The 23,836-nt window shown below is 39.8% G+C and overlaps 2 protein-coding genes across 2 annotated transcripts in view; one reads left to right on the top strand and one right to left on the bottom strand.

Annotated features, from left to right (window-relative positions):
- SHOC1 (shortage in chiasmata 1) overlaps window positions 1-15,140 on the top strand; it is a 60,819-nt gene extending 45,679 nt beyond the window's left edge. The window contains exons 20-30 of the mRNA XM_065047083.1: window positions 705-774; window positions 1,311-1,495; window positions 1,936-2,041; window positions 3,811-3,922; window positions 4,901-5,022; window positions 5,931-6,024; window positions 7,044-7,175; window positions 7,384-7,533; window positions 8,584-8,755; window positions 8,972-9,529; window positions 11,836-15,140. Of these exons, the coding sequence (XP_064903155.1) occupies window positions 705-774; window positions 1,311-1,495; window positions 1,936-2,041; window positions 3,811-3,922; window positions 4,901-5,022; window positions 5,931-6,024; window positions 7,044-7,175; window positions 7,384-7,533; window positions 8,584-8,755; window positions 8,972-9,529; window positions 11,836-11,936 (1,802 nt within the window). The 3' untranslated portion in view covers window positions 11,937-15,140. The remainder of the gene's footprint in view (window positions 1-704; window positions 775-1,310; window positions 1,496-1,935; window positions 2,042-3,810; window positions 3,923-4,900; window positions 5,023-5,930; window positions 6,025-7,043; window positions 7,176-7,383; window positions 7,534-8,583; window positions 8,756-8,971; window positions 9,530-11,835) is intronic.
- A 35-nt stretch (window positions 15,141-15,175) lies between these two features.
- On the bottom strand, window positions 15,176-22,173 carry GNG10 (G protein subunit gamma 10). The gene is made up of 3 exons (XM_005513424.3): window positions 21,967-22,173; window positions 17,849-17,980; window positions 15,176-16,062 (listed from the first exon to the last, which is right to left on the bottom strand). The coding sequence occupies exons 1-2, from the start codon at window positions 22,045-22,047 to the stop codon at window positions 17,855-17,857; spliced, it is 207 nt and encodes a 68-aa protein (XP_005513481.1). The 5' UTR covers window positions 22,048-22,173; the 3' UTR covers window positions 15,176-16,062; window positions 17,849-17,854.
- Window positions 22,174-23,836: the final 1,663 nt, after the last annotated feature.

The following is a 23,836-nucleotide window of genomic DNA, read 5'->3' as shown; positions in this document are numbered from 1 at the left end:
ACTGATTCCTTTCATTTTGCTTTTTAAACCCCATTTTTGTAACTCCTCCTTGCTTGAACTTTATAACTTTATATTCTGTGGTGTTCTCGTGGTGTTCTTTTGCCTTTAAAAATAAAGTTAGATTTCCCATGGTCTTAAGAAAGCTTGTCTTTTAGAATGTTTTGGAAGGGAGGAGGCATTCTCACAATGCTTTTACTAACAATAATATTCAGTGAAAAGTATGTTATTTGTTTGAAGATCTTAGCATGTGGATGCAAACACATGTCCAACTAACTAAACTTTTGAAGAGACACATTTGTGTTGTAGAAATATCCCTTTTTAGCTACATCTTCCAGTCATACTTGTAAAACTTGAAGTGTACTGAAAGTGTAAAGGAATATAAATGATGAAATGGTAAATATGCTTCCTTTTGTATTAGCCTTTAATTTTTCATTTCATGATAATTGGGTTATGAGTTTGTGAGACATTTAACTTTTTCATGTGACTTGTTTCTTGGCTCCAAAAATTGAAATTTGAAGCATAATGAAATCATTATACCCCCCACTGGAATACAAACTGAAATTTTGTAGGACTCCATCAAGACAAACAATGTGATACCTAAAATTTTGATATCCTGTGCTGTTCCACATCTGCTTCTTATCACTGTGCATTGATTCATACAGAGGCTCATTTTTTTGATTGAGGCTTTAATTGTTTTTATGCAGGTTTAAAAGCTATGGATTTGAATTCTGAGAGAAAAGGAACCTTTTTAGGTTGTAAAGATATCATAAGCAGGTAAGTTAAATTATTGATTTTTGAGAACAAAGTCTCTACTTCAGGACCAACATCAGGAAAACTTGTTACTGTTGTTAATTTCCATGTCACTTTCCAGGCCTGAGTAAAAATTTCAGAATATGGATCTACTCCATTCTGGGAGTGGAGAATTTTGTCCACACTGTAGTAAAATGCTTAGTTGTGAGGCTCAGAGGAATTTTTAGAAAACATGAAATTGCATGTTTTTAACTTTTAATTTTGTTTTGCAAGTTTCAGAAAAAAGTAAAAGGGAGGATGTAAGAGAAGTAATGACAAAATATGACATTGTAGGAAAATATTAATACTTCAATGAGGTAATTGGAAGGGTAGAAGTACAGCTTTTAATTTTTTAATTAGCTGTTAAAGAAATTACAGTTTTAAATTCAGGAAGGGTAAATACTTTTTGATAAACAGACTTAAACAGTGATAATTCTTCCAAGTAAAAATGTGTTTATTTTGTTCTGAGGGTAATTCTACCTGAACTTAATTTTATTTTTTTGTTTGGTTGGTTTTTTAAGCCTTAGTAGATATTCCTGTGTCATTGTACATAATCAGCAAATTGGAGCTGACTTCCCTTGGACACACTTCTCATTAGTAATGGAATATGATTATTCTGAAAACTCTTGCTGGAAAAATATATGCAAAAATCTGAATGTTACTTACATGACTTTTAAGACCACCCTTCCTGAAACATTAAAAACGGGTAAGTGCTCCCCAGGATTTTAAATGAATGATAAATAAATTATGAAGATTAAGCTAAGCAAACAGAGCTGGTTTATCTGTACAGCAAGACAGGAAGGTGTTTTTCTTAGGGTGTGAGCCTAGTTTTGGCCAGGATGTAGTAGTAAATGTTGGTTGATAAAAGACTTATGCCAAGTTCACAGGTTATTTACAGTTACTGCAAGCTGTATCCGCCCTTCCTCATGCAAAGGTAATGTTGCTGTAGATCTAAATGAATATAAATCAAAGCTTAATTTCGAAGAGATTCAGATGAATTTAATTTTTTTTAAAGGCATAAAATGGAGGCATTTTTATGGGGACGAATAAAACTACATTTTAAAAAGATATGTCTATTTAAATTCCTAAATGTAGCTTTAGTTTTTTCTTATGAAACTGTTATCTTACATATACAAAATGTTTCAGGGAATCACCCCGGTTCCTTTCTTCTGGAGGTACAGATTCCATATGTATTTCTGACAACTGAAGGTCTTCTTAATATGCCAGATATCCTTCAACTTCTGGAATCCAAGTCAGTGAAAATAACCTGCTTAATCTTATTGACTATTTATTTTCAGTTTTCCAGGATGTGTATCTGGTCCTACTATATCATGTAGCAGCCATCTACTTGGCTAACACATGCATCACTGCAATTACACTGTTAGCGTTTTAAGAGACAAAGATAATTTTTTTTTCTGAAGTTGATAACTTAATTCTATAGATTCACACAGATGTGAACCAGAATCAAGTTGGGCAATTTGTTTTATTTACGAGCTGGCACTTTTAATCAAAACAACTTCTTTGATTTTCTGCTTTTTCAGGAAAATCATAATGTTATCCCAAGACATCTTTTTGTATTAGGGCTTATTGGTGCTTGGTAGACTTTGCATTTAATTCTTTAAAAAATGGGTTTAGATTTTTTTATTTTTTAACTACCAGAACTATGCTAAAAAACAAACAAAACAAAACAACAAACAAACAGTAAGACAGTCGCATTTTCTGATGCATCACAGCTTTTGCGAGTGGCTGAGTTAAAAACAAAAACTAATTTGTTTAAAAAATTCAGACCTGATATTCACTTACTTTTGAATATACTTTAACCTGTACAAAAATTTCATCTTTATAAATCATTGCATATGTGCGTTATTTTCTTTGACATAATTTTATTATGTTTTGCCTTCACAATAATAAATACCTGATAAAAGTATCTTTCATTATGGGAAGAAAAATAACAAACCAAACCAAACCAAAAACCAGAAAGAAATAGGGAACAGTGCAGTAGCATTTCTTAGACATAGTGCCAGAGATACAGAAGTTTGATTTCACCATGTTGCTGAGAAGACATGCAAATTTTGATCTTTGCTGTATTCTCAAGTCAGCCATGAAGCCATTTTTGAGCTGCCTCTAATTACAGTTCAATAGGAAAAAAAAAAAAAGCATTTAATTTGGCATGCAGTTTTAAATTCTGACCTGTTCAAATTCTCTGTTCAGCCTGGCCATAAGCTAAATAGCCAGGAATGCTTTATGGTATTTTCATATAAGCTCATTTTAGAACTCATGAAGTAGTTAAATAGGTGAGCAAAGAGCTATATAGTTTCAGAAAGGGTCACTTTTTTCGTAATGTCTGAATACACTGTCCATCCAAGTTTCTAGAGGACTTACTGCTGGCAGATTCAGGTTTATATCTCCTGTGTTTCCTAGGGATGAGGCCAAGCAGTGTGAGGATTGTACCTTCTCAACCTTCCCCTTTAGTCAGCCAAGACTCCCTGAAGGCCCCAAGTGTGTGATGTTCATTCAGTGACACTTTGCTCACACAGCTGGTAACAGGAGCCTCTGCTGCTGGCAGTTCTTCTTCACTCAGAAAAATTTGGGATCATAACAATGGCAGTCAGGGAGTTTTCACTCAGTTTGGTTTCCCTATGCTGCACAATCATGAAAGGAAAATAAATGCAATATGCATTTAATTACACAAATGGAGTAGCTATTTTCTTGATTCATCTATCTTAGTTTCTGTATGTCTGTATGTCTGTATGTCAGAAGCTGTGTATCAGGTCATATTTGGTGTGGTTAGCAACATAATTTAATCCAATTAATTTAATTTAATTTAATCCAATTCCATTAAGTCACTGCTACATTGATGTGTATTCTTTGCATGTGTCTTAAAGTGACCTTGAGCATTTGAGAAAGATCAAGGTATGAAAAGACATGCAACTTGTATTGAGAGAAGTATGTTATTAATTTCCTTTAAGAAAATCTTACTTTACTTAGCTGAGATTTGATAAAATAATTTGACTTCTTCAGGTACAGCATGACCTTTGTTGAAAGAAGCTGTAGTTTCTCCTTAAGGCTCTTTGGGAGTACAGATCGATATGTTGTGTTGACAATAGATGAATGTACTGCTGTCTTTCTGCAGGTAAAAAATCAAACTAGTGTGTCCAAGTTCTGTTATGTATTTGGTCACTTATAGACCATATCTGCAGCCTTCTAACGTATCTTTTCTTCCTCATAGTCATATTTAGTTCATGCGTTGTTTCACCACACAAATTATTTCCAAATTCATTAACTCCAAAATTCTGTGTCAGTTTGACTAGTTTAACATGTCCTCATGTCTGTATCTACATTTTTTCACAGAAGTGTAAAATTTGACCTGAGATTGAATTGTATTAAATCTAGTTAAAGGATGCATTCTTGAAAATAAGGTTACATGAAGGAATAGTTTAGTAATTAATTAAATGTATCTGTCAATATAAGCTTTTATCAATGTGCATGTTAATTCCTCCCGTTTCAGATAGTTATCTGAAATAGCCCAGAGAATGCCATGTCTTACTTTTAGCAAAAAGTAATCATTTAGACAATAGCATAACATTTAAATTCTGGTATGCAGCGACAGATGACTTTACAACTAGAAGAACTGCTGCTGAAAGATAGATCAAGAATAAAATAATCAATTAGTATTACAAACACAACACAGATATTCCTACGTGTTACTGAAAATGCTACTGCAATTAGCGGTGTGCTTGATTCAGTGTAGGTATAATACGATTTGTATAGGTTAAGTAAATACTTCAGAGGTTTATAACAGTATTGTACGTTATTAAAGTTCTCAGAAATCTTAAAAACACCCTGAAATGTTAGTAGCAGTGTTTCCTTTTTACAGGAGCAAAACAGAGACATGAAGCAAGTGAATCAGCTATTAAAGGTCAAACAAATAAAAGTTGTGAATGCAGCCTAGTTTTCCTGACTACCAGCTGCGTATTTAATGCCTCTATTATTTACCTGTATTTTTGTTTGATCTAACTTCTGCATAATACAGCAATGCACATTAAAAGGTTGTGACGGCCATGGTAATATATTTATTTAGTTTTTACTTTTTATATTAATTTTATGGTAGGGTATGGAAGAACTAAATTATGATAAATCCTATGACAATATAATATGGAAGCTGATGGCATTATCGCTCCAATATACATGCTGTTGGATCATTTTCTATTCCAGAGAAAGACTGAGTTTAGAGTAAGTTATTAAATTCTTCTGGTATCTTGGTATTTTTAAAGTAAACTTACCACTAAAGGAAGCTGCTTATTAGAACAAGCTAACACTCTTTGTTCTTTGAATTTCCCTGTAGGAACATATTTCTCTTGGAATAATATTAATATTGTTAGCTCATATTTCTAGTGTGCTTTGGACTTTTTGCTTAGTTACAGTGGAATGATAGAAGTGGAATGATAGAAGTACCAGTAATCACTGGGGACTCCAAAAAACAGTCAGCAAAGACATTTTTATGCATTAGGATGTTTTTAGTCTTACACAAGAGGTAAAGAAATGGTTGTTGTTAACAGGATTTGAGGCAGGTAATGCTAATATGAGGTGTATTTCGAATTAACAGGTCCAGAAATTTCATAAGAATAAGAATATTAACCACTGGAATTATTCTTCATAACTGTTTGATGTAAATTAACCCCTACAAATACATGTTATAAATTACCCTGTTAGCCTCACTGTGTATAATTTGCAACAGGGAGACACTCTTCAAATGTTCTTCTAACCCATCAGTAGTTCTGCTTTTGCTATGGAAGCACAGTTTTTGTTGATACAGTTTATAAGCATTCCTGTACTACCTATTGTGAGATTTCTTTCTAAGAGCAAGTGGTGAGTTTTCCGTGCATCACCTTTCCTCTCTGTGTAATTTTTCTCCAGCGACTGACCCCCATCCAATCCTTTTGCTGCAGGCCAGGCTTGCTTTGCTTGAGCACTCAGTCACTTCATGTGTCCTGGTTCTCCTTTCACAGATATTCTCAAACTGTACTAGTATTCTCAATTCCAAGAAATGAAACAGACATTTATTAACACATGGAACAGACATTTTGGTATTATTACATGTGCATATTAAATATTAATGGCCCAATTAAACTGTTTTATAGGTACAGTCTCAGGGGAGATACTCTGCTTAACCTTGTCTTAATTTATGCTGCTCTAATTGAACTTACACAGAAGTCAGAAGACTTTGAAGTGAAGGTAATATTTTTTTGTAACAAATTTTCTGTTTTAATCTTCATTGTATGACATTTTTAAAGTGCCTAATCAAGTATGCATTCTACATCAAAACCTTATAATAGCTTAAAATTATAACAGTAAGAGGGGGAGATTAATTCAGTGCTGCCAGAGTCAGTGAAAAGACTGTATTTACTGCAGTACAAGTTGAATCAAATAGCACCTGAATTGTTTTTATGGCTAGGAGTCAAGAAATGAAATCGTACCTTCAATTTTATGAATTATTAGAATTAGTTATGTTTATGTCTTAATTTGACGTTTCAGATTAATATTATGTTACTAATGTGATAGAAGAAAAAGGCAATTTTCTCTGGTGTCAGCTAGTTGTGTTTGTTCATTTGTTTTTGTTTGTGGGGTTTTTTTATGTGGCAAGATAAATTAACTTTTTCATTATAAATCAGAAAATGCAGTGTCTAGAATAAGCAACATTAGAAAATGGGGTAGAAGTTTAATTCAGCTTGCCAAGATGATGTCTGTAACATTACTTTTGAATGAGGTAACATCTTTTCAGGCAATTTTAAACTTACTTGCACATTAAAATTTGTTTCAAATTTATCTGGGTAAAGGAAGGTTAAGGAGAGGACAAGGCTGTTTTCATTCCATGTACTCAGCAGTGTCGTTCGTGTGGAAATTACTTACACCTCCAAAGTGTTATACATCTTCTTAAACTATATTAGGTGTTTCCGAATTACCTGTTTTATTAGGAACTCATACCCATAAACTTGATCACATATAAAAGGCCTATAGGATAAACTAATTTCACTTATATAGGATTTACATAAATGAGGAGTGTAATTTGCAGCTAGGCTAGTGGTCAGAGCTTGGAGTTCCTCCACGTGGTAAGCAGGGATCAGGTTTAATTACTCCACATTACCAGCTGTTGTGCTCAGGGTCACCTTTAAGCTTTCCCATTTAACTTCTGGAGCAAATTAAGACATTTCTTAGTGTAAGTTGTAACCAAAAACTGTATGTATCATTTTTAGGTAGTTCTTACACCAGGGATTGAAGAGGCAGCACTGCTAATTCGTCAGATTGCTGACAACATTTTGATAACATCTAATGTCAGTCCTCATGAGTGGCTGGACAAATCCTGGCTTTCTGTCTTGCCATCTGAGGTTTGCTCATCATTGCGTTAAATTATACTCTTTTCTTCCCGTTTTTCCTACTCATAAAATTCTAGGCTTTTTTTGTTGTTCTCTTAAAGTATATTGAGAAGGTAAGTATATAAGTATTACTACATCTATATATGTAAAGTTTCGTTTTATATATATATATATAAAAGTTTGTCAGATATCAATCTAACAAATTTATTTCCATTTCCAGACAGAAAAATGCCTGCTTACTTTTCCATGTATCAACCCTCTGGTTGCTCAGGTTATATTAAAGAAGGGATCTTCACTGAACACATTGTTTCTTGCAAGCTTTGATCAACTTCAGCAACTTCTGCCAGAGGTTCCAGAAAAAGTTTTAAAGGTTGGCCAAAATTAATTTATGTATTAGATAAATCTTTTTGCACTGTTGTAATACATTTTTTTTAGCTGATGCTACATGAATATTTGGAGGTGTCATTTAAAAACTAATTGTATGCTTTAGCATATAATTCAAATGTAAAATGTTGAGCCTGCAAATCTCATCAGAGTTTATCAAGTTGTCGTGTTCTTGTGAAGATGATTAGAACATTTCCTTAACTGGAAAAAATACTTGTTTGATCAGATGCTTCTTCAAGCTTCATTGTATCAAGTATTGTATCAACATACAAACTTACATATTTCCCTAATATAAGAAATGTTTTCCATTTAAGTATTTCCAGGCCTTTTCCCCTTCCTCCTTCTCTCCTTCCCTCCCTTCTTTCCTTCCTCATTTCCTTCCTTATTCTTACACAACAATAAACTCACCCCTTATAAATTCATAGTACTAAGCATTTGAAAGAGCCCCAGGGCTTAAGATGAAGAATTCCATTCACTGAAGTGTCCACTCTGCACCTAGAATTGTGTGGTCCTACTGTTTCAGTTGGGCCAACTCTGAGATAATTATAGGCTGATCATAGTCAGCTAATTAGATTTTAAAATGCACAGTTTTTGTCAGTCAAGAAAATGGGAGGACAAGCTTCTACACTGAATATCAACTTGTGCATGTTATTGTAATAACTGTGTATGTGTAAAGCCATGTTTACTGATGGAAAAACAGAATAAGATCTCGTCAGTTTAATTCCTCTTTGATGTATGATATGCACAAATTCATTGCAGACACTACTTCCTACAGTCCTGGACTAATGAAAGAGAATAAAATATATTAAGATATTGAGATTTTCCTGTGTTTCAAGAGGCAGGCTCTTACTTACTCTGTTTATAAATTTGAGACAGGTAGATGCCTCTCCCTATGTATTGGTAAATTAGTTTTCATTCCAGTAAACAAAAAATTATACATCTTAGAATCCTAACAACTGGTTTTGAATTTGATAGTGTAGACGTGTTCTATACATACTCCTCATGTATCCTCAATTATCAAGTATTTTGGTTTCAGCATTTTAGTGACATGACATCTTCGTACAACATAAATGCTGCTGCTCCACTAGAAACAACAGTGAAAGGTCCATCACCCCCAGAAAAACGGAATAACTTCAACACATTCTGTCCAGATTATAAACAAAATCATCAGTCTTTAGAGCTGCCTGGTAAGACACAGAACAGCACAGGTAGTATCTTGAATTACAAAGAAAATGTGTTTCCTTTGGAAATGAAAAATCTTAGTGTATTACAATCTTTGTCTTCTAATTATGGAAATGTCAGTTATTCTGCAGAGACAGACTGCAGTTAGAATGCTCAGTGGCATCTTGGTTTTCTCCAAAATGTAGAGAAATAAGCTAAGTTTTCATTCTCCAAACATAATGGTTCAAATTTTTCTCTGCCAGGAACATCTCATATGAATTCTGAAGGCCTAGTTCCTCCATTGAATCATCATCAGGGTTTTTTTGACCCTGATCTTCCAAGCTGTATGCAAAAGAAATCATGTTCTTCAGACGTAATTATGGGAGGGAAGCAGAATTTCTTTGCTCTGCGAAAGGACTGTGAAGATTTCGCTCATCTTGATGTTACGAATTCTCTTCATGTTCAAAGACAGCCTTTCAAGACACACTGTAGCTCTGATCATTCTTCCAAACACTCTGAAAAAGATAATTTCTTTGCATCTTTCAGTGGCTATGCGCCTCAGGAGAGCTCTAAGAGTTTTCTAGAAGAATTTGGAGATACAACATACAAAAGCCCAGGAGTTCTAATTGACCAGACCCCATGGAATGACTCTTCATCCACAGGCCCCTGTGATTCCTTTGCATCTGATACTTTTCTCTCTGATTTTTTTGTTGACCCACATGAGCTTCAAAGTCTGAATTTTAACCAAATAGGCAGAGAATCTAAAGGAAAGAGAAAACAAAGTCTACCATTCTTATGGACAAATGAGAAAAATAGCACAGGTATGTCCAAGGCAAGCAGAATTTTCTGAAATTCTATTTGTGACTCAGTTGGACACACGAGTATCTGTAAGACTGGATTTTGTGTATTCTTCAAATAGTTGTTAAATCTAGTCCAGCCTGACAGTTTCATGTTTCCTTTACTAAAATCTTACTTGCATATCTATTTCTTCTGTGACAAAATCTTCCCAAACATTTCTTGTCTGTGTTGAGTGTAAGAATACTTTTTAATAAAATAGGATTGTGTTACTACTGTTATTTTTCCTTGCTGAAATATTGACAAGTGTAGTTCTCCAATATTGTAAGCTTCAGATTCTCGTCTCTTTGGCAGTGCCTGAAATGTGCATAATAAATGTGCCAGAATTGTTTTAAAAGTTATGGGAAAGATTATTTTGTAAACATAGGTTTGGACAAAAGGGTGAAGAAAAGACTAGAAAGTATTTTCTCTAAAGGACAAAAAGTAGATTTGGCAAATTCAGAGAGTGAAATTTAGATACCGCTAATGGCTGTGATTTTGCTGTTGGTGTTCATGGAGTAAGAATTTCACTCTGACACCTTTCTAAGTTTGTTTCATACAGTTCCCTCATTCTTGGAATATTTTTTAGCTGTTTACCCTGAAGGTGTGTACAGTCCTTGTATAAAACCTTCAGGCTTCTCTTTTTTTTTTTTTTCTTTTTTTTTTGTGGTCATTTTCTTATCCCTGGTTTACTTTCTCAAAGATAGTCAGCTTCAGACCTTTTTTATAAGCCATGATATGGAGTCTTAAAAGTAAGAAAGCATCACCAGTCCCTGTCAAGCTAAGTATTGCTGTATCATATATTGTAGTATTTTTTTAATTCTGACACTTCCCTATAGGTGAAGTGCCACATTCTTTAAAAATACAAGATTAAGCTTCTCAAATAAAGTGCATAACTCCTAGCATGGATTATTTAATTTATGTTTCCTCTGTTGCTGCCTGTCCTTAAATCTCTTGGTGGTACAGCAAGGTCTGCACAGCATTAAAATGCTTTCACTAATTAGACCAGACTCATTCATGAAAACACAAGTAACTAATTGATATCATTATGTTTCATGGGCTGCTTAAGGCAATTATGGTAGTAAAGAGAGGAAAATTTAATTGGATATGGTGAACTGCTTTTAAATTTCAGCCTATGGAAATCAAAATGTTCATACAGAAACTCTTAACAGACCTGTTGCCCTTCTGTTGGGATTAAAATTGAGACCTGGAGTATTACTGGGTAGATAACACTATTTCAGTAACCTGTAACTGGCACTGATAGTATAAAATTATAAATACAAGAGTTTCAGTAGAGATGGGGGAGATTCTTCTGGTACCAATTTTACAGTATTCTGAAAACACTGTGATCTCCCACTGATAAGCTATCTAATACTCTTGCCCAGTAGGGTAAGGGTATACTTAACAACATGAATCAAATCAAAAAAAGGAAGAGTGATTTTTGCTTTAGATTTTTGAAGAATAGGCTTGTTTTACTTTATTTTCCACTTGCTAGGGGGAAAAAAAAAGTGTACTAAACAGTTGTGCACACTAATGAAAAAGAACACCTTAATACAGTGAAAGCCTTTCTGAAGTGCCAGATTTAAGAAATGTTGGAATCCCAAGTTTAAGAAATGTGTACACGGTCAAGTTAAAAAGACACATTGGGAACCCCCAGGGATTTCTTTAGGCTTCAGTTCAAGCTTTTATTAAACCACAAACAATTAATGCTAACATGACAAGTCAGTATTTCCATAGGAACAGATGAAGCCTTTAGGTCAGTGTTAAAGTTTTCTGACAATACTGTTTGTAAAGACTAAACAGAATTTTCTTACAGTAGCTTATTTTGAATAAGCAACCACTCAAATATTTTATTGTAAAGATACTTGAATCTTAAGACTGTAAGTAGCTTTTTTAAACAACTTACAGAAACATGAACACGTCTCTGGTTAAAAAGAATTAACTTTCACAACTACTGAATAGTACTGAGTGTATAGTTAATGAAATAGAAATAAACATTTATATCTTTACTGAAATATTGTGGTTAAGCATAGTGCAGGTCGATGTATTTATTCTGTATAAGGTACTCTGTTATTATTACAGGACAATATGCATAAAACTGGTCAGTTGTAGTAAGTAGTAGTTAATATTAATCTTTACATATTTAATTTTATGGCAGTTGATACTTTTCATTTAGAGCATCCTGGTTAAAGCTAAAGTCTTATGTTGTTTCTGAGAAACACATAGTTAAGTCTGCATTCATGTTGCATTTGCAGTTTATTGTACATATATTTTCTTTCCACTTCTTTTACAGATTCAGGATTTGCAGAAGTACCAGAGTTCAAAAAAAAGAGACTGTCATATGAAAGAGTCCCTGGAAGAAGTGATGGACAAACACGTCTCAAGTTTTTTTGAATGAAATGGGGATTCGCTTACTACACATACTTTTTAAAATTCTTAAACTCTTTGAAGAGAAATAGATTAAATTCATTTTTTTTGTTTATTTTTAGAGAAAAATTAGGGTTTTGAAATCCTTAATAATTCAGGCTTCTTTTGTATGTTTTTAAGATTTTACTAAACAAATTAGTTCCTTGAACCTGCAGAATTACTGCTTCTCTGTTTGTTCTCATGGGTGATATAAAGGTACTTTATCACTCTTTATACAAAAATAAAATATTAATTTAAAAAAAGATAAGAATATAGAGGTTTCAAGGCACCTATGTCTGCTCCCAGAGCATGCAGCTTCCCAAACTTAAAGATGGACCAATCTTCCCAAATCTCAGGGCTGCTCTTGAAATTTTGGAGCTTTCTTGCACTTAGAGCTGTGACCCTTTGTATTTGTCCCTTGGGCTCAGTTCTGCGTCTTCTGACAGCTCCTTTAGAAACCACATGGTGAGTTCCTGAACAACATATTTGTTTTGTGGACAACATGTGAAAGACATGTTGAAATTTAGAATTCTGATATATTGCATTGGGAAAACTAAGCTGTGACCCTTAGCTCTCTCCATAACCTGGTGGAAGGACATTTGTTGGCATCCACATCTTTCAGCCTGCTACAGTGCATCAGCAAGTAGGGAGATGGCAGTCAGCTGGGAGGCAGTGAGAGAGAGGATAGAGTAGTACTGGAACCCTCGCTTTCCATCAAAAGATTTGGCAATGAAACTGGAAATACGTGTGGGAGCTCTGGTAGACAGTAACTCCATTCTGCTGCAGGAATGCATACATGGTTTGCACAGGAATGCCTGCCAGGTCCAGAATGTCCGTGTCTGTTCAGTGGCCTTCAGCTGACATGATTCAGTTTTCAAACTTACATATCTTTTTAACTTTGATGCAATAACAGAAAGGGGGAGGGAAATAAAAAAAAAAAAAAAAAAAAAACAACCACAAAGTTTAAAGTTTATGCTTGCAGTAAAATATTTTCTTGACATTGAGCCTTCATTAAGTGCATATTCATTATTTGGATAACAAAATCCAGCATTTAGGGGAGAAAGCTTTGGTCTCTCAAAGAAAATGGAGTGCTGATTTTTAGCTGAGAGTTCCTAAAAGATGTGATAACATCACTAATGGCAATTTTAGTTCACAGTAATATCCCCAAGTTTTTTGTGCCCAAATTGTTTGCAAGACTTTAGAAAACCCCTTTCAAGTGTAACATAAGACCTCTAGTAGAATGCAAACAAGCCAGCTTTTCTCTACTTTGCCCAGAATAAGATTTAAATAAAAATTGCAGTTTGCTTACTATTTCTGGTCCATTTTTGTGGTTACTTGACCTAACTATTTTTCATCTCTTTGCGTCACGGGTTTGTCTCTGTTTTTCAGCACTGTCTCCTAGACGGAAAGGCCCAGGAATCTGTTCTTTTAGGAGTGCAGCTCTAGGCAGTCTCAGTCACAGATGACCACAGTGGAGAAAATTATAGCTGCCACTGCCAAGCTATGTATTTATGTCCTTGTTTCGCACAGCTAAAGGCTGACACTACATTTCACATGACCATGGAAGACTAGCTCAGATAAGCTGTAGATCACTTTAAAAACAAAGGCATGTGACCTACCTTAAGTAAGTGAAGAAAATTCAGGTGCTATCTGCATTGGATTTTGATTAGAAAAGGAAAATGTCCTCAGCAGACAGCCCTCTTGGATGGTCTTTGGTAAAGAAAGATGTTCTCCACCCCACTGCAGATGACAGCTGTAGGAGTGTTGGTTCGGTGAAGCAGTGCAGACCCAGGCGCACCCACAGCTGGAGATGAGACACTGTCCAGTTGACCTGGCAGGGATGAGACACCCTGTTCTGCCCCTGCAGAAGCAGACAGTCAAAAAGGAGACCTGCAAAAGCTCATCTGTGAAGATGCAGGCTGCTTCATTTAGCCAACACAAAATGACCAGCAGCGGCATGCTTTGTAAAATTGACTCCCCACAGAAACCCAAGAACCTTAACACCAACCAACTCTGTTTCTGGAGCTCATTCTGACACCCAGCTTTTGTCACAGACCATGCATGGGAGGACAGAGGTGGCACTGATGTCATCCCTCTCCCAGCTTGTACCCAGCAGCTCAGCTGCGCTGCCCTGAGCACACAAGGGTGCAGCAAGCACGCTCCTCTGAAGAGACTGGGATCTGTGTCCTCCTGCTGTGGGACTGCAGAAGAACCACCACGCTCGCAGGCACACCAGGGTGAAGCACTCCCACCCCATCTCACAGCCGCTGCACAGCTCTTCCCACGCGCTGCCGGTGCCCAATGCGGATGCAGTCAGGACCTGCCATGTGCCCACGCTGGTGCTCCAGCTGGAAGATCCCACACGGAGCTGGACAGGGCAGCCAAGAGACAACAGCAGCTGGTGAGCAGCAGCCGCTCTCTCCTGCACCCTGCGGCTTGGCAGCTCCTCATGCCAGCTCAGCAGCCACTGCCAAACTCCAGCTCCAAGTGAGGACACTAAGGTGTATGCAGCAGAGGAGCCCGGGGAGAGAAACAGATGTGGGGATGGGGGGAGGTTAAAGAAATACAAAGTGTTTGCTGGGGAGGGAGTGGCCAGCAGCCTGATGCTGGCTGTTCAGAGGCATTTGATGGACACTGTCATCCCCCCCAACTCGAGCTTTGTGACCTCAATGTGAGCCTCTGATCACCTCTGTGCAAGAATAACCATGCTTCCTCTAGACTTCCGCAGTGTGTGCATGTGAGTACTAAAACAAAAACTGCCATATTCAAACAACCTACAATGAAAGGAAGCCAGAGTGAAGAAAAGCTCTGAAGGAAGGATGTTCTCATCTGTGTTTAGAGGCACAATACATACTGGTGGTATTATGACTCTCATTTCAATGTCTTCCTGCAGCAAGAATAAAAATCTTTTGGCAAAGACTGGACTGCACGAAGGATTCTCATTGCCCCATTTCAGTGAATATTAATGAAAATTAAATGCTGAGATTGCAAAATTCTTCCTTACAGTTTCAAAATGTTTATGTGAGCAGGGTAACATTGTTACTATTTACCACAAAAATGGTATATAGCTATAAATATTATTTTTCTATCAATAAGACACATTTTCTAAAAAATCCAATAGCAGCCTTGCCAAAAAGCCAAATAGCTTGAGGCCTCCCACTGCAAAATCAAAGTATCCTCTTCCTTACAGTATCCGCTCTTAGTTACAATGAAACAACGAGTTCAAAGCCAGTAGGGAAAGGAACTTTATTTCCAAATTTCTAAAAGAGTAATACAAACAATAGAAATTAGACAAAATTAAAAACCTATCAAAAAAGTTGGTTGTCCTTGTAAAAGTGCTCTATAAAAAGCTGAAGGCAAATCACCAAGCACGTTTTAGTAAGCTTTGTGTATTGCAAACCTTGAAAAGTGTGCATGCAACTATCATTTGGTGTCCATGGATTTTTAGTGTCTGTTTGGTCACATTTTAAACACGTCAAGGAAATTCCACCACAGCAGTACCTTTACAAATACAGATTAGAAGTATTACAGATTAGAAGTTGTGTAAGAAACACGCCTGTGCTACACATTGTGCCCAGCAGTTTCTCGTATGTGTCATTTATGTACTTCGATGCACTTGGAAAAAAAAATGTAGTTTGTTCCAGCTGTTGCTCATAGAAGCAAGATCCCCCCCGGGACCATTACTTCAGTACTAACAGCATTTAGTTTTATTTAGTTTTTATAAGTTAACAATTCACTTTTTGGATGTTTAATTTTAGAAAAAAAAAATAGATTTTACGATCGTTCCAGTGTAACAGTTTACCAACACAGGATTAAGCAATTTGGTAAAAATTCGTGTGTTTTTGTTTTCTAAAATGTAAACTTCTCAAGTAATATTTGTATAGTTAGCATAGTGCAGTAACAATTGTGACGATTATTAAAAGAGTTACATTAAAAAAACTGTAAGAACATTAGCAAAAGATAGTGAAGTACAAATTCAGAAGAGCAAACAGATAAATATCGAGGACATTGTTTTCGCCATACAAACGTTGGGACACAGAGAGAGGCTTTTCTTTTGAAGGAAAGGCAGTTGTTATTCATGTCATGCTCGAAGGCAGCTCTCCAATCACCTTCCCTATAAGAGGAAAAAAAATGTTTATTAAACGCCATTTTCCTAAGCTGATACATTTATCTTACAAACCATAACACAAAACCTCCTTTGCAATGAAAACAAACAAACAAACAAAAAGAATAGCCACTTCCCTTTGCTGGATGTTGGCATCCTTGAATACCACACATTTTTTTGATTGTTTTTTTAACTTTGCTTTCATTTTCTATGATCATAAGACAGATAAATAACAATAAACTAGATAACTGATCTATCAGCAAAAGATGACTAAATGACATATTGGACTGAGCTATGAATTTCTTAAATTAACATAAATTAATCAAACTTGTTTGAAAGAATGTTTCATATCCTGTCTGGATGATCCTAGAAATACATCCTTGAATCCTAGAAATACATACAAACACACGCAAAGACAAAAGAAAGGTGGAAAGCTGCTCCAATAACAGAAAAACACATGCAACCGTCACTATGAATTTTATATTATTTATCTTCTTCTATCTATGAATTTTATTTTATCTATTAATTTTATCTTACTTGCAGGAAGAATTACGGGTAGCACCTAAATTAAGAAAATCTTCTGCTTGTGCCTTCTCCCTGCGCCAAGTTTTTCCAGAAAAGCACCTCACGCTCAGTTGTTCGGTCTCTTCAGCTTCAATCCTGTTTAGTCAAGCCTATCTAGCAACAATCAAAACTGCGCTACTGATGAGGCACAAGCGTATCGGCAAGCTCAGGAACCCTGGCAGCAGGAAGGGGAAGATTTTACAACCACTTCATGTTCTAGTGTAAATTCTGCCCTTAAAGAAAACATTCCTTTTTGCTTTGATAGCACTCTCAAAGAAAAAACAGAATTCAGTGGTTCTTCCTCTCTGTAGTTTTTTCAGATCTCTAGCAGGAACTATTTTTATTTTTAAAGAGTAACCCCTTCTGAATATCCTACTTCCACATTTGTTTGTCATGCAAAGGCAACAAGATTTCCCAGCGAAAGTTAAGGTATGATCCTGCCCAAGGCTACCAGCACACATGGCCCTTCTTCCTCCTGCTGCAGCAGCTGACATCTGCGCGGCAGATGGGAGAGACGACAGCGGGAACCCCAGAATTGCATCCCAAAGACGTGCAGACGCTGGAGGGTTGCCCACCCCCAGCTCAGGCTGCAGGTGTTCTGCAGGTGCAAGTGACGCAAAGTGCCAAGGCGGGCAGAGTTCAGGGAGCAGCTCATCCTCCAGACCTGTGCTGAGAAGGGCTCGGAAGGCTGTGATGACAGATTGCCTCGGCTCCTCTTGCCTCCACCGCTCTTGGTGCTGCACCAACAGCACTGCAAAAGCCTCAGGACACGCACAGCCACGGGAGCTGCAATAAGGTGTCGAAGACGAAATGTATTTTCACATGGTTCTTGCTTAAGCTGTGAGATAGTAATCAGAACACGTGCAACTGCCGCAGCTTCGTCTTACTTCTTCAAGCTGGGTATGTGACTAGTTTTTGTATCTGGCTGCATCAAACACAGCCGTGGGTCACAGACAGTTTTTACTGGTTTGGATGCTGCTGATTACCCTGGAGTGGCTCAAACACAAAAACGAACCAAACAAAAACACCTCTAGAAAGAGCTGTAGGAGAGAGACATGCTTCAACTGCCACACTTAAAAGAAATGGAAAACAATTTGTAGAGCCAGCAGGGAAGTGATGAATACTTCGCTACCAAGAGCTCGACATTCAAACAATCACCATGTGCTCTTATCCCTCCTAGGGCTTGAACTTCAAATTAAAATTGTTATCATGGCATCTGTGGCTTCATTACCTGATTTCAGAGTAGAGCACAGGATCGGGGTTCTCGGAAGGGATTGCTCCCCGCAGGAACCCCAACAAGCAAGGCATCTTTGCAGGCATTTTGCATACAGTACTGCTGGAGTTCTGCAGCTGCCTGAGAGACCTGTGTAAAGGAGAAAGAAAAACAAATCCAGAGAGGAAAATAATTCACTCACAAGCATCTATTAGGCATTTCCTCCTGGATAATCATTATCAAAGAGAGCTGGAGAGCAGCCAAGTCAGCTCTTGGATTTGAAAACACCAAATCAATCAGCACAGGCACATATTTAGGAAGCTCCGATGAAATACACATTCAATAGTATGCCAGTGATGAGCCAGAGGAGTGTAGAGGATTGAGGTGCAAGTGCAATGGAATCTGACCTCATTAAAATGCACAGTACTGTGACCACAATATTTTGCAGTCTACTGTGCTGTTTTCAGTTTTATATTTGAACTCTTATATCCTCAGATAATTTATAAAAAGGATTTTCATATCCAAACTGTTAAGCAAGAAGGAGCATAAAAAGGCATGAAAGCAAAATGATGAGGATGAAAAGCTTTTTAAGACCAAATTGCAACCTTCCTCTGGCAGCAAAGTGAGGGCTTCAGAGTCCAGCCCCCCAAGAGGACAGCCCAGAGCTGCAGAATACACTGTGGAACCCAAAGGGAAGGGGCTTCCAGCACTCAACTCCCCAGGTCTCCATATGGATGGCAAGTCAGTCGTGTGCCTGTATTTTTTGAAGTAAAACACAGGGGAATTCCCGGTTTCTCAGACACACATTGCTAACAGCTGCAGGGAACTGTCAAAATCCATGCTGTCTGCCAAATTTTTTACAAAAGGAAATACTGAGCATATTAGTGGGAATACAAGTTCCCCTCTGCCTTCATTACAGAATTCCTGAAATACGCATTTGCTTTCTGACACAACTTTGCAGTCTTGCCAGCAGAGGGATGAGATAATGGCCAGAAGGACCATCCCCATTCCCAGCCTCCTGACTGAAGTGGCCGCTCTGCAGCCCTGATGGGATTCTGGTTCCTGGCCATCCCATCTAACAGCATTGGGAAGGCTGTGGGAAATCTGGCCTAGTGTGCTCTTTCATTTGTGCTTTCACTGCTGTCCTGTTCACCACCTCTCAGCTCTCCTCCACAACGTTCATCCTGGAAACTGCCCGAATTTACCCAGCAGCTGTCAGCATTTCAGGGAGTTGTTAAGCGAATCATTTTCCCATGGCCTCCCAGGTTCTCCTGAGCAGAATACAGGGACAAGCACCCACAGCAAGGATCCCTCCTAGTCAGTGGGATTTGTTACTCCTCCTTTCCTTGAGGGGAACCTCTTACTGGAGGCTGCGAAGGTCTCCTGCCCAGCCCCTCGGGCCCTCGGCACATTAGCGCTCCCACCTCAAACACGGTGCTGACCCCTTGCTGGTACCCGACTGTGCCACACGGGTACGTGCCAACACTGATCAGACCAAGGATGCCTGAAGCTTCTTCTGGGGAAAATGAATAGCAAGTCGCTCAGGGCATGGTTTGCCCTATGAGCACAGCACAGTCAGCAGGTCCTCACTGCATCTCCTTGCACTTTGCTGCCAAACCGGCAGCCAAGAGGGACCCGTGTCCTGGTGCATCCAGCACAGCATTGCCAGCCGGGCAGGGAGGGGATGGTCCCGCTCTGCTCTGCACTGGTGCGGCCTCACCTGGAGCATTCACTGTGTGCAGGGCTGGGTGCCACAGGATAAAAAGGGTAAAAGCTGCTGGAGAGTGTCCAGAGGAGGCTACGAAGATGGTGAAGGGTTTGGAGAGGAAGACGTATGGGGAACGGCTAAAGTCAGTTGGTTGGTTCAATCTGAAGAAGAGGAGACTGAGAGGAGATCAAGAGGAGATCTCATGGTGGTTACAGCTTCCTCACAAGGGGAAGAGGAGGAGCAGGCACCAAACACTTAACTTTGGCAACTGATGACAGAAGCCGAGGGAATGTCCAGGAAGATGTGCCAGGAGAGGTTCAGGTTGGACTTTAGGAAAAGGTTCCTCCCCCAGAGGGTGCTGGACACTGGAACAGGCTCCCCAGGGAGGTGTCACGGCCCCAAGCCTGACAGTGTTCAAGCAGAGGCTGGACAACACCCTCAGACACACGGTGTGAACTGTGGGGTTGTCCTGTGCAGGGACAGGAGTTGGACTTGATGAGCCTTGTGGGTCCCTTCCAACTCAGGACATTCTGTGATTCTATGAAATGGTGCAAAACGTACTGAGCTGCGTATGTCCTGGTGCTCACAGAAAGATACACACCTGACTTTTGGCATCTGTGCGAGAGATATCTTTACAGCAGCAGAATGTTGTTCTAGGACAGATCTGTCTAATCTTAGACCTACTTAGGCCCCTAGAACATTCTTCACTCCTCCGGTTCACACAGAAGGTACGAGGGTTTCTGCGGTATTTCACCACAGGACAAACACGCTCCCTGCAGCAGCCTCCTGCGTGCATGATGTGTGGGGGTACTTATTTCCCACTTAGTTTCCTCTTTCTGAAAATATTGTTCCTGTCTGCTTTTTTAGCTGCAGGGTAAACAAAATCACCATTGGAACTCTGTAGTATTGGATGTATTTTTTAAAATCCTTTCATATCCAGCTTCCGTCTGAGAACACATTGTTTACTCCAAGTAGCCAAAACAACATTTTCTCCCATCTCAGTGTCTGCTAAAACTGAACCGAATGGGGTTTCACCAGCTGAATATATTCCTCACTGGTTTTAGACTGCATGTCAAGAAACTCAGATGACACTTTTTATAAGACGCATTTTTAATCATGCGTTTCATTTGTGCGAAGGCACTAACAGGTTCCTGGAACAGCAGAGCTGCACAAAATCCTGCAAGATGAGACTGAGGTCTCACCAAGGCCAAACCTCCCTGACGTACAAGCGAATCCATAATAAATATGTAGCCTTGAGAAGTCTGGCTCCAGAATATGTTACTGCCACAAAGTAACCTCCAATAAACTCAAACTATAACTATATTTTCTATACCCCACCCAAAAAAAACAACAGGGTAAGGCTATATGCCTCAAAATGAACAGGAACAGAGATCAAAGCTCTTGCTGGCAGTATAAAGCAACAGAAATGTTTAGTCAATCATTTCTGTGTTAAACAATATCCCTCTTGCCACAGAGTCTCCATTTCTACTCTGCATTGTGTCATCTCACAGATTCCCACACATCATTGCAGTGATAAACCACAGTCACTTTTGATTAATCAAACATCTGCTGACTCAGTATTTGCTTATAAAATTTAGTATCAGTAATGCACTGATCAGGGTGATGTCCAGATGCTATAGTGGTTTCATCTTGCAATGGACACTTCAAATTTTCAACAGCTCAGGACAGGAATAGGGAGAAAAGGTATTTTAAATTATTTTTAAATCGATAAGCGAGGTTCCTGTGGCTCAATATATTAGCACTGTTGTCAGACTAAGGAAGCTGCTGTTTTATGACTGCACAGAGAAAAATGGTGATGATGAGGGAAGAGGAAAGCGCAGAATACAAACTAATTTGCTCTTCATCGCAACCTGTGCTGGATTTTGTGTATGGCTGGAAAGAATTGACTTCCCAAGACAGCTGTGGACCCCACCACACGCTGGGAACCAAGAGCTGTCATAGACACGTCTCCACGAGTGAATCCGGGCTGTCAGGGCAAAACCAAACCGAATCTCAGGAGCTGGCAGATGGCAGCGCTGCCTCGCTAGCCCGTCTTTGTCTGGAAGTCTGCAAGCGGAAGGTGCATGCATGCGTAGAAAATTGCCAGCTTTCCCCAGCGTGTCAGCTGGTACCAAACACACCGCCCCCCCCTGCGAACCCGCCAGCGCTCAGAGCCGGGGGAACTCGGCAGCTCCCGGCTAGGGACCTGCCCTCGATTATCGTGCTCGCTGGTGCAGAACCAACCCGGGGCTGCTGCATTATTTATCACAGCTCCTTCCAGTAGAGAAAGCCACTGAACCCCACCGCGGGCGCCCCTCGTCCCCTGTCCCCCGACTCGCTCCCAGGGCGGGCGACACGGACAAAGGGGGAAGAAACAGCAGGAGCAGCTCGTCCGCCCCTCCCGCCCCGGGGCGCGCACCCCGCTCACCTTGATCCTCTCCACGGCCGCCTCCAGCCGCAGCTGCTCCACCAGCCGCTGCATGGTGCTCAGGCTGCCGCCCGATGACATCGCGGGCTGCCGACGGACGGACGGACGGACGGAGAGCGGGAAGGAAGGAAGGAAGCAGCGGAGCGGCTCGGCTCGGCTCGGCCTGGCGCGGCTCAACCCGCCCTCGCGGAGCCGCCCCAGGGAGGGGCCGCAGCCGCCCCGGCCCCGCCCCGGCGGCCACAGCTGATTGGGGGGTCGAAAACCTCGCTGGTTAAAACAGGACAGGAAGGAAAAAGAAAAAAAGAAAAAAGGAAACGGAGAGGGAAAGGTTTAGAAAGGGGGGGGGGGGGAAAGAAAAAATATAAAAAAGAAAAAAGTGGGAAGGGGAGAAAAAGAGAAAAGGATGGGGAAAGGAGAAAAAGATGGAAAAAAGTAAAAAGGGGAGGCTAAATGGGGGACTGGGGGAAAGGTTCCAGTATAGGCTGGGAAATTACATATTAGAGAGCAGTGCAAGGGAAAGGGACCTGGGGGTCCTGGTGGACAACAGGATGACCATGAGCCAGCACTGTGCCCTTGTGGCCAGGAAGGCCAATGGCATCCTGGGGTGTATTAGAAGGGGGTTAGTTGTAGGTCAGAGAGGTTCTCCTCCCCCTCTACTCCGCCCTGGTGAGACCACACCTGGAATATTGTGTCCAGTTCTGGGCCCCTCAGTTCCAGAAGGACAGGGAACTGCTGGAGAGGGTCCAGCGTAGGGCAACGAAGATGATGAAGGAAGTGGAGCACCTCCCTTATGAAGAAAGGCTGAGGGAGCTGGGTCTCTTTAGCTTGGAGAAGAGGAGACTAAGGGGTGACCTTATTAATGTTTATAAATATATAAAGGGTGAGTGCCATGAGGATGGAGCCAGGCTCTTCTCGGTGGCAAACAATGATAGGACAAGGGGTAACGGGATCAAGCTGGAACACAAGAGGTTCCGCTTAAATTTGAGAAAAAACTTCTTCTCAGTGAGGGTGACAGACACCGGAACAGGCTGCCCAGGGGGGTTGTGGAGTCTCCTTCTGGAGACATTCAAAACCCACCTGGACATGTTCCTGTGTGACCTCACCGAGGTGTTCCTGCTCCAGCAGGGGGATTGGACTAGATGATCTTTTGAGGTCCCTTCCAATCCCAAATATACTGTGATACTGTGAAAGAAAAAAGGGAAAAAAAGGGTGGAAGGTGAAAAAAAAGGGGAAAGGTGAAAAGGGTGGGGAAAGAGGTGAAAAGGGGGGGTGGGGTAAAAGTGAGGCAAAGGGGAAAAAAAAAAAAAAAAGAAAAAAGAGAAAACAAATAAAAGGTTGATCCTGAACAGCTTGCAAAGATTGAACAGCCTGCCCTGCCCACAGGCAGCTGTTGGGCTCAAACTGCCCCACTACTGTTGCTGCCAGGGTTGCTGGATCCCCCCCGCGCTGTTTGTCGCTTCTTCACAAGTGACCGTGAATAATTAACTTGACTTTTCGGTGTGGCTTTGCCAGCCATCAGTTTGCTGGCCTTTTAAAAAGCTGTCAGGATGACCCTCATAGCCTTGAATGATTGCTCAGAACACAAGGACCAACAGCCACGGACATGCTTGAGCTTCTATTGAACCTCAGCACGGTCACAGAGAAGACTCACGCTGAATGTGAAAGGCCCTGGCTCTGCACACCTTGTGCATGTATGTTTCACCTTAGATCAACTATGTATTCGAAAGTACATACATGCGACAAAACAGACCCAGGTATTTGAAAAAACGTTAATAGGAGGCGAGGCGGTTCTTCTCCAAGATCCTATTACCCTGACACAGTTTTTCTCACAAAGATCTCACTGCTACCCAGTCCCAGCAGTACTTGTTCA

This window comes from Columba livia, chromosome Z, assembly GCF_036013475.1.
Source record: "Columba livia isolate bColLiv1 breed racing homer chromosome Z, bColLiv1.pat.W.v2, whole genome shotgun sequence".
In the NCBI taxonomy this organism is placed as follows: domain Eukaryota; kingdom Metazoa; phylum Chordata; class Aves; order Columbiformes; family Columbidae; genus Columba; species Columba livia.
The sequence above is the reverse complement of the archived record's forward strand: the minus strand, read 5'-3'. Positions and strand labels throughout refer to the sequence as shown.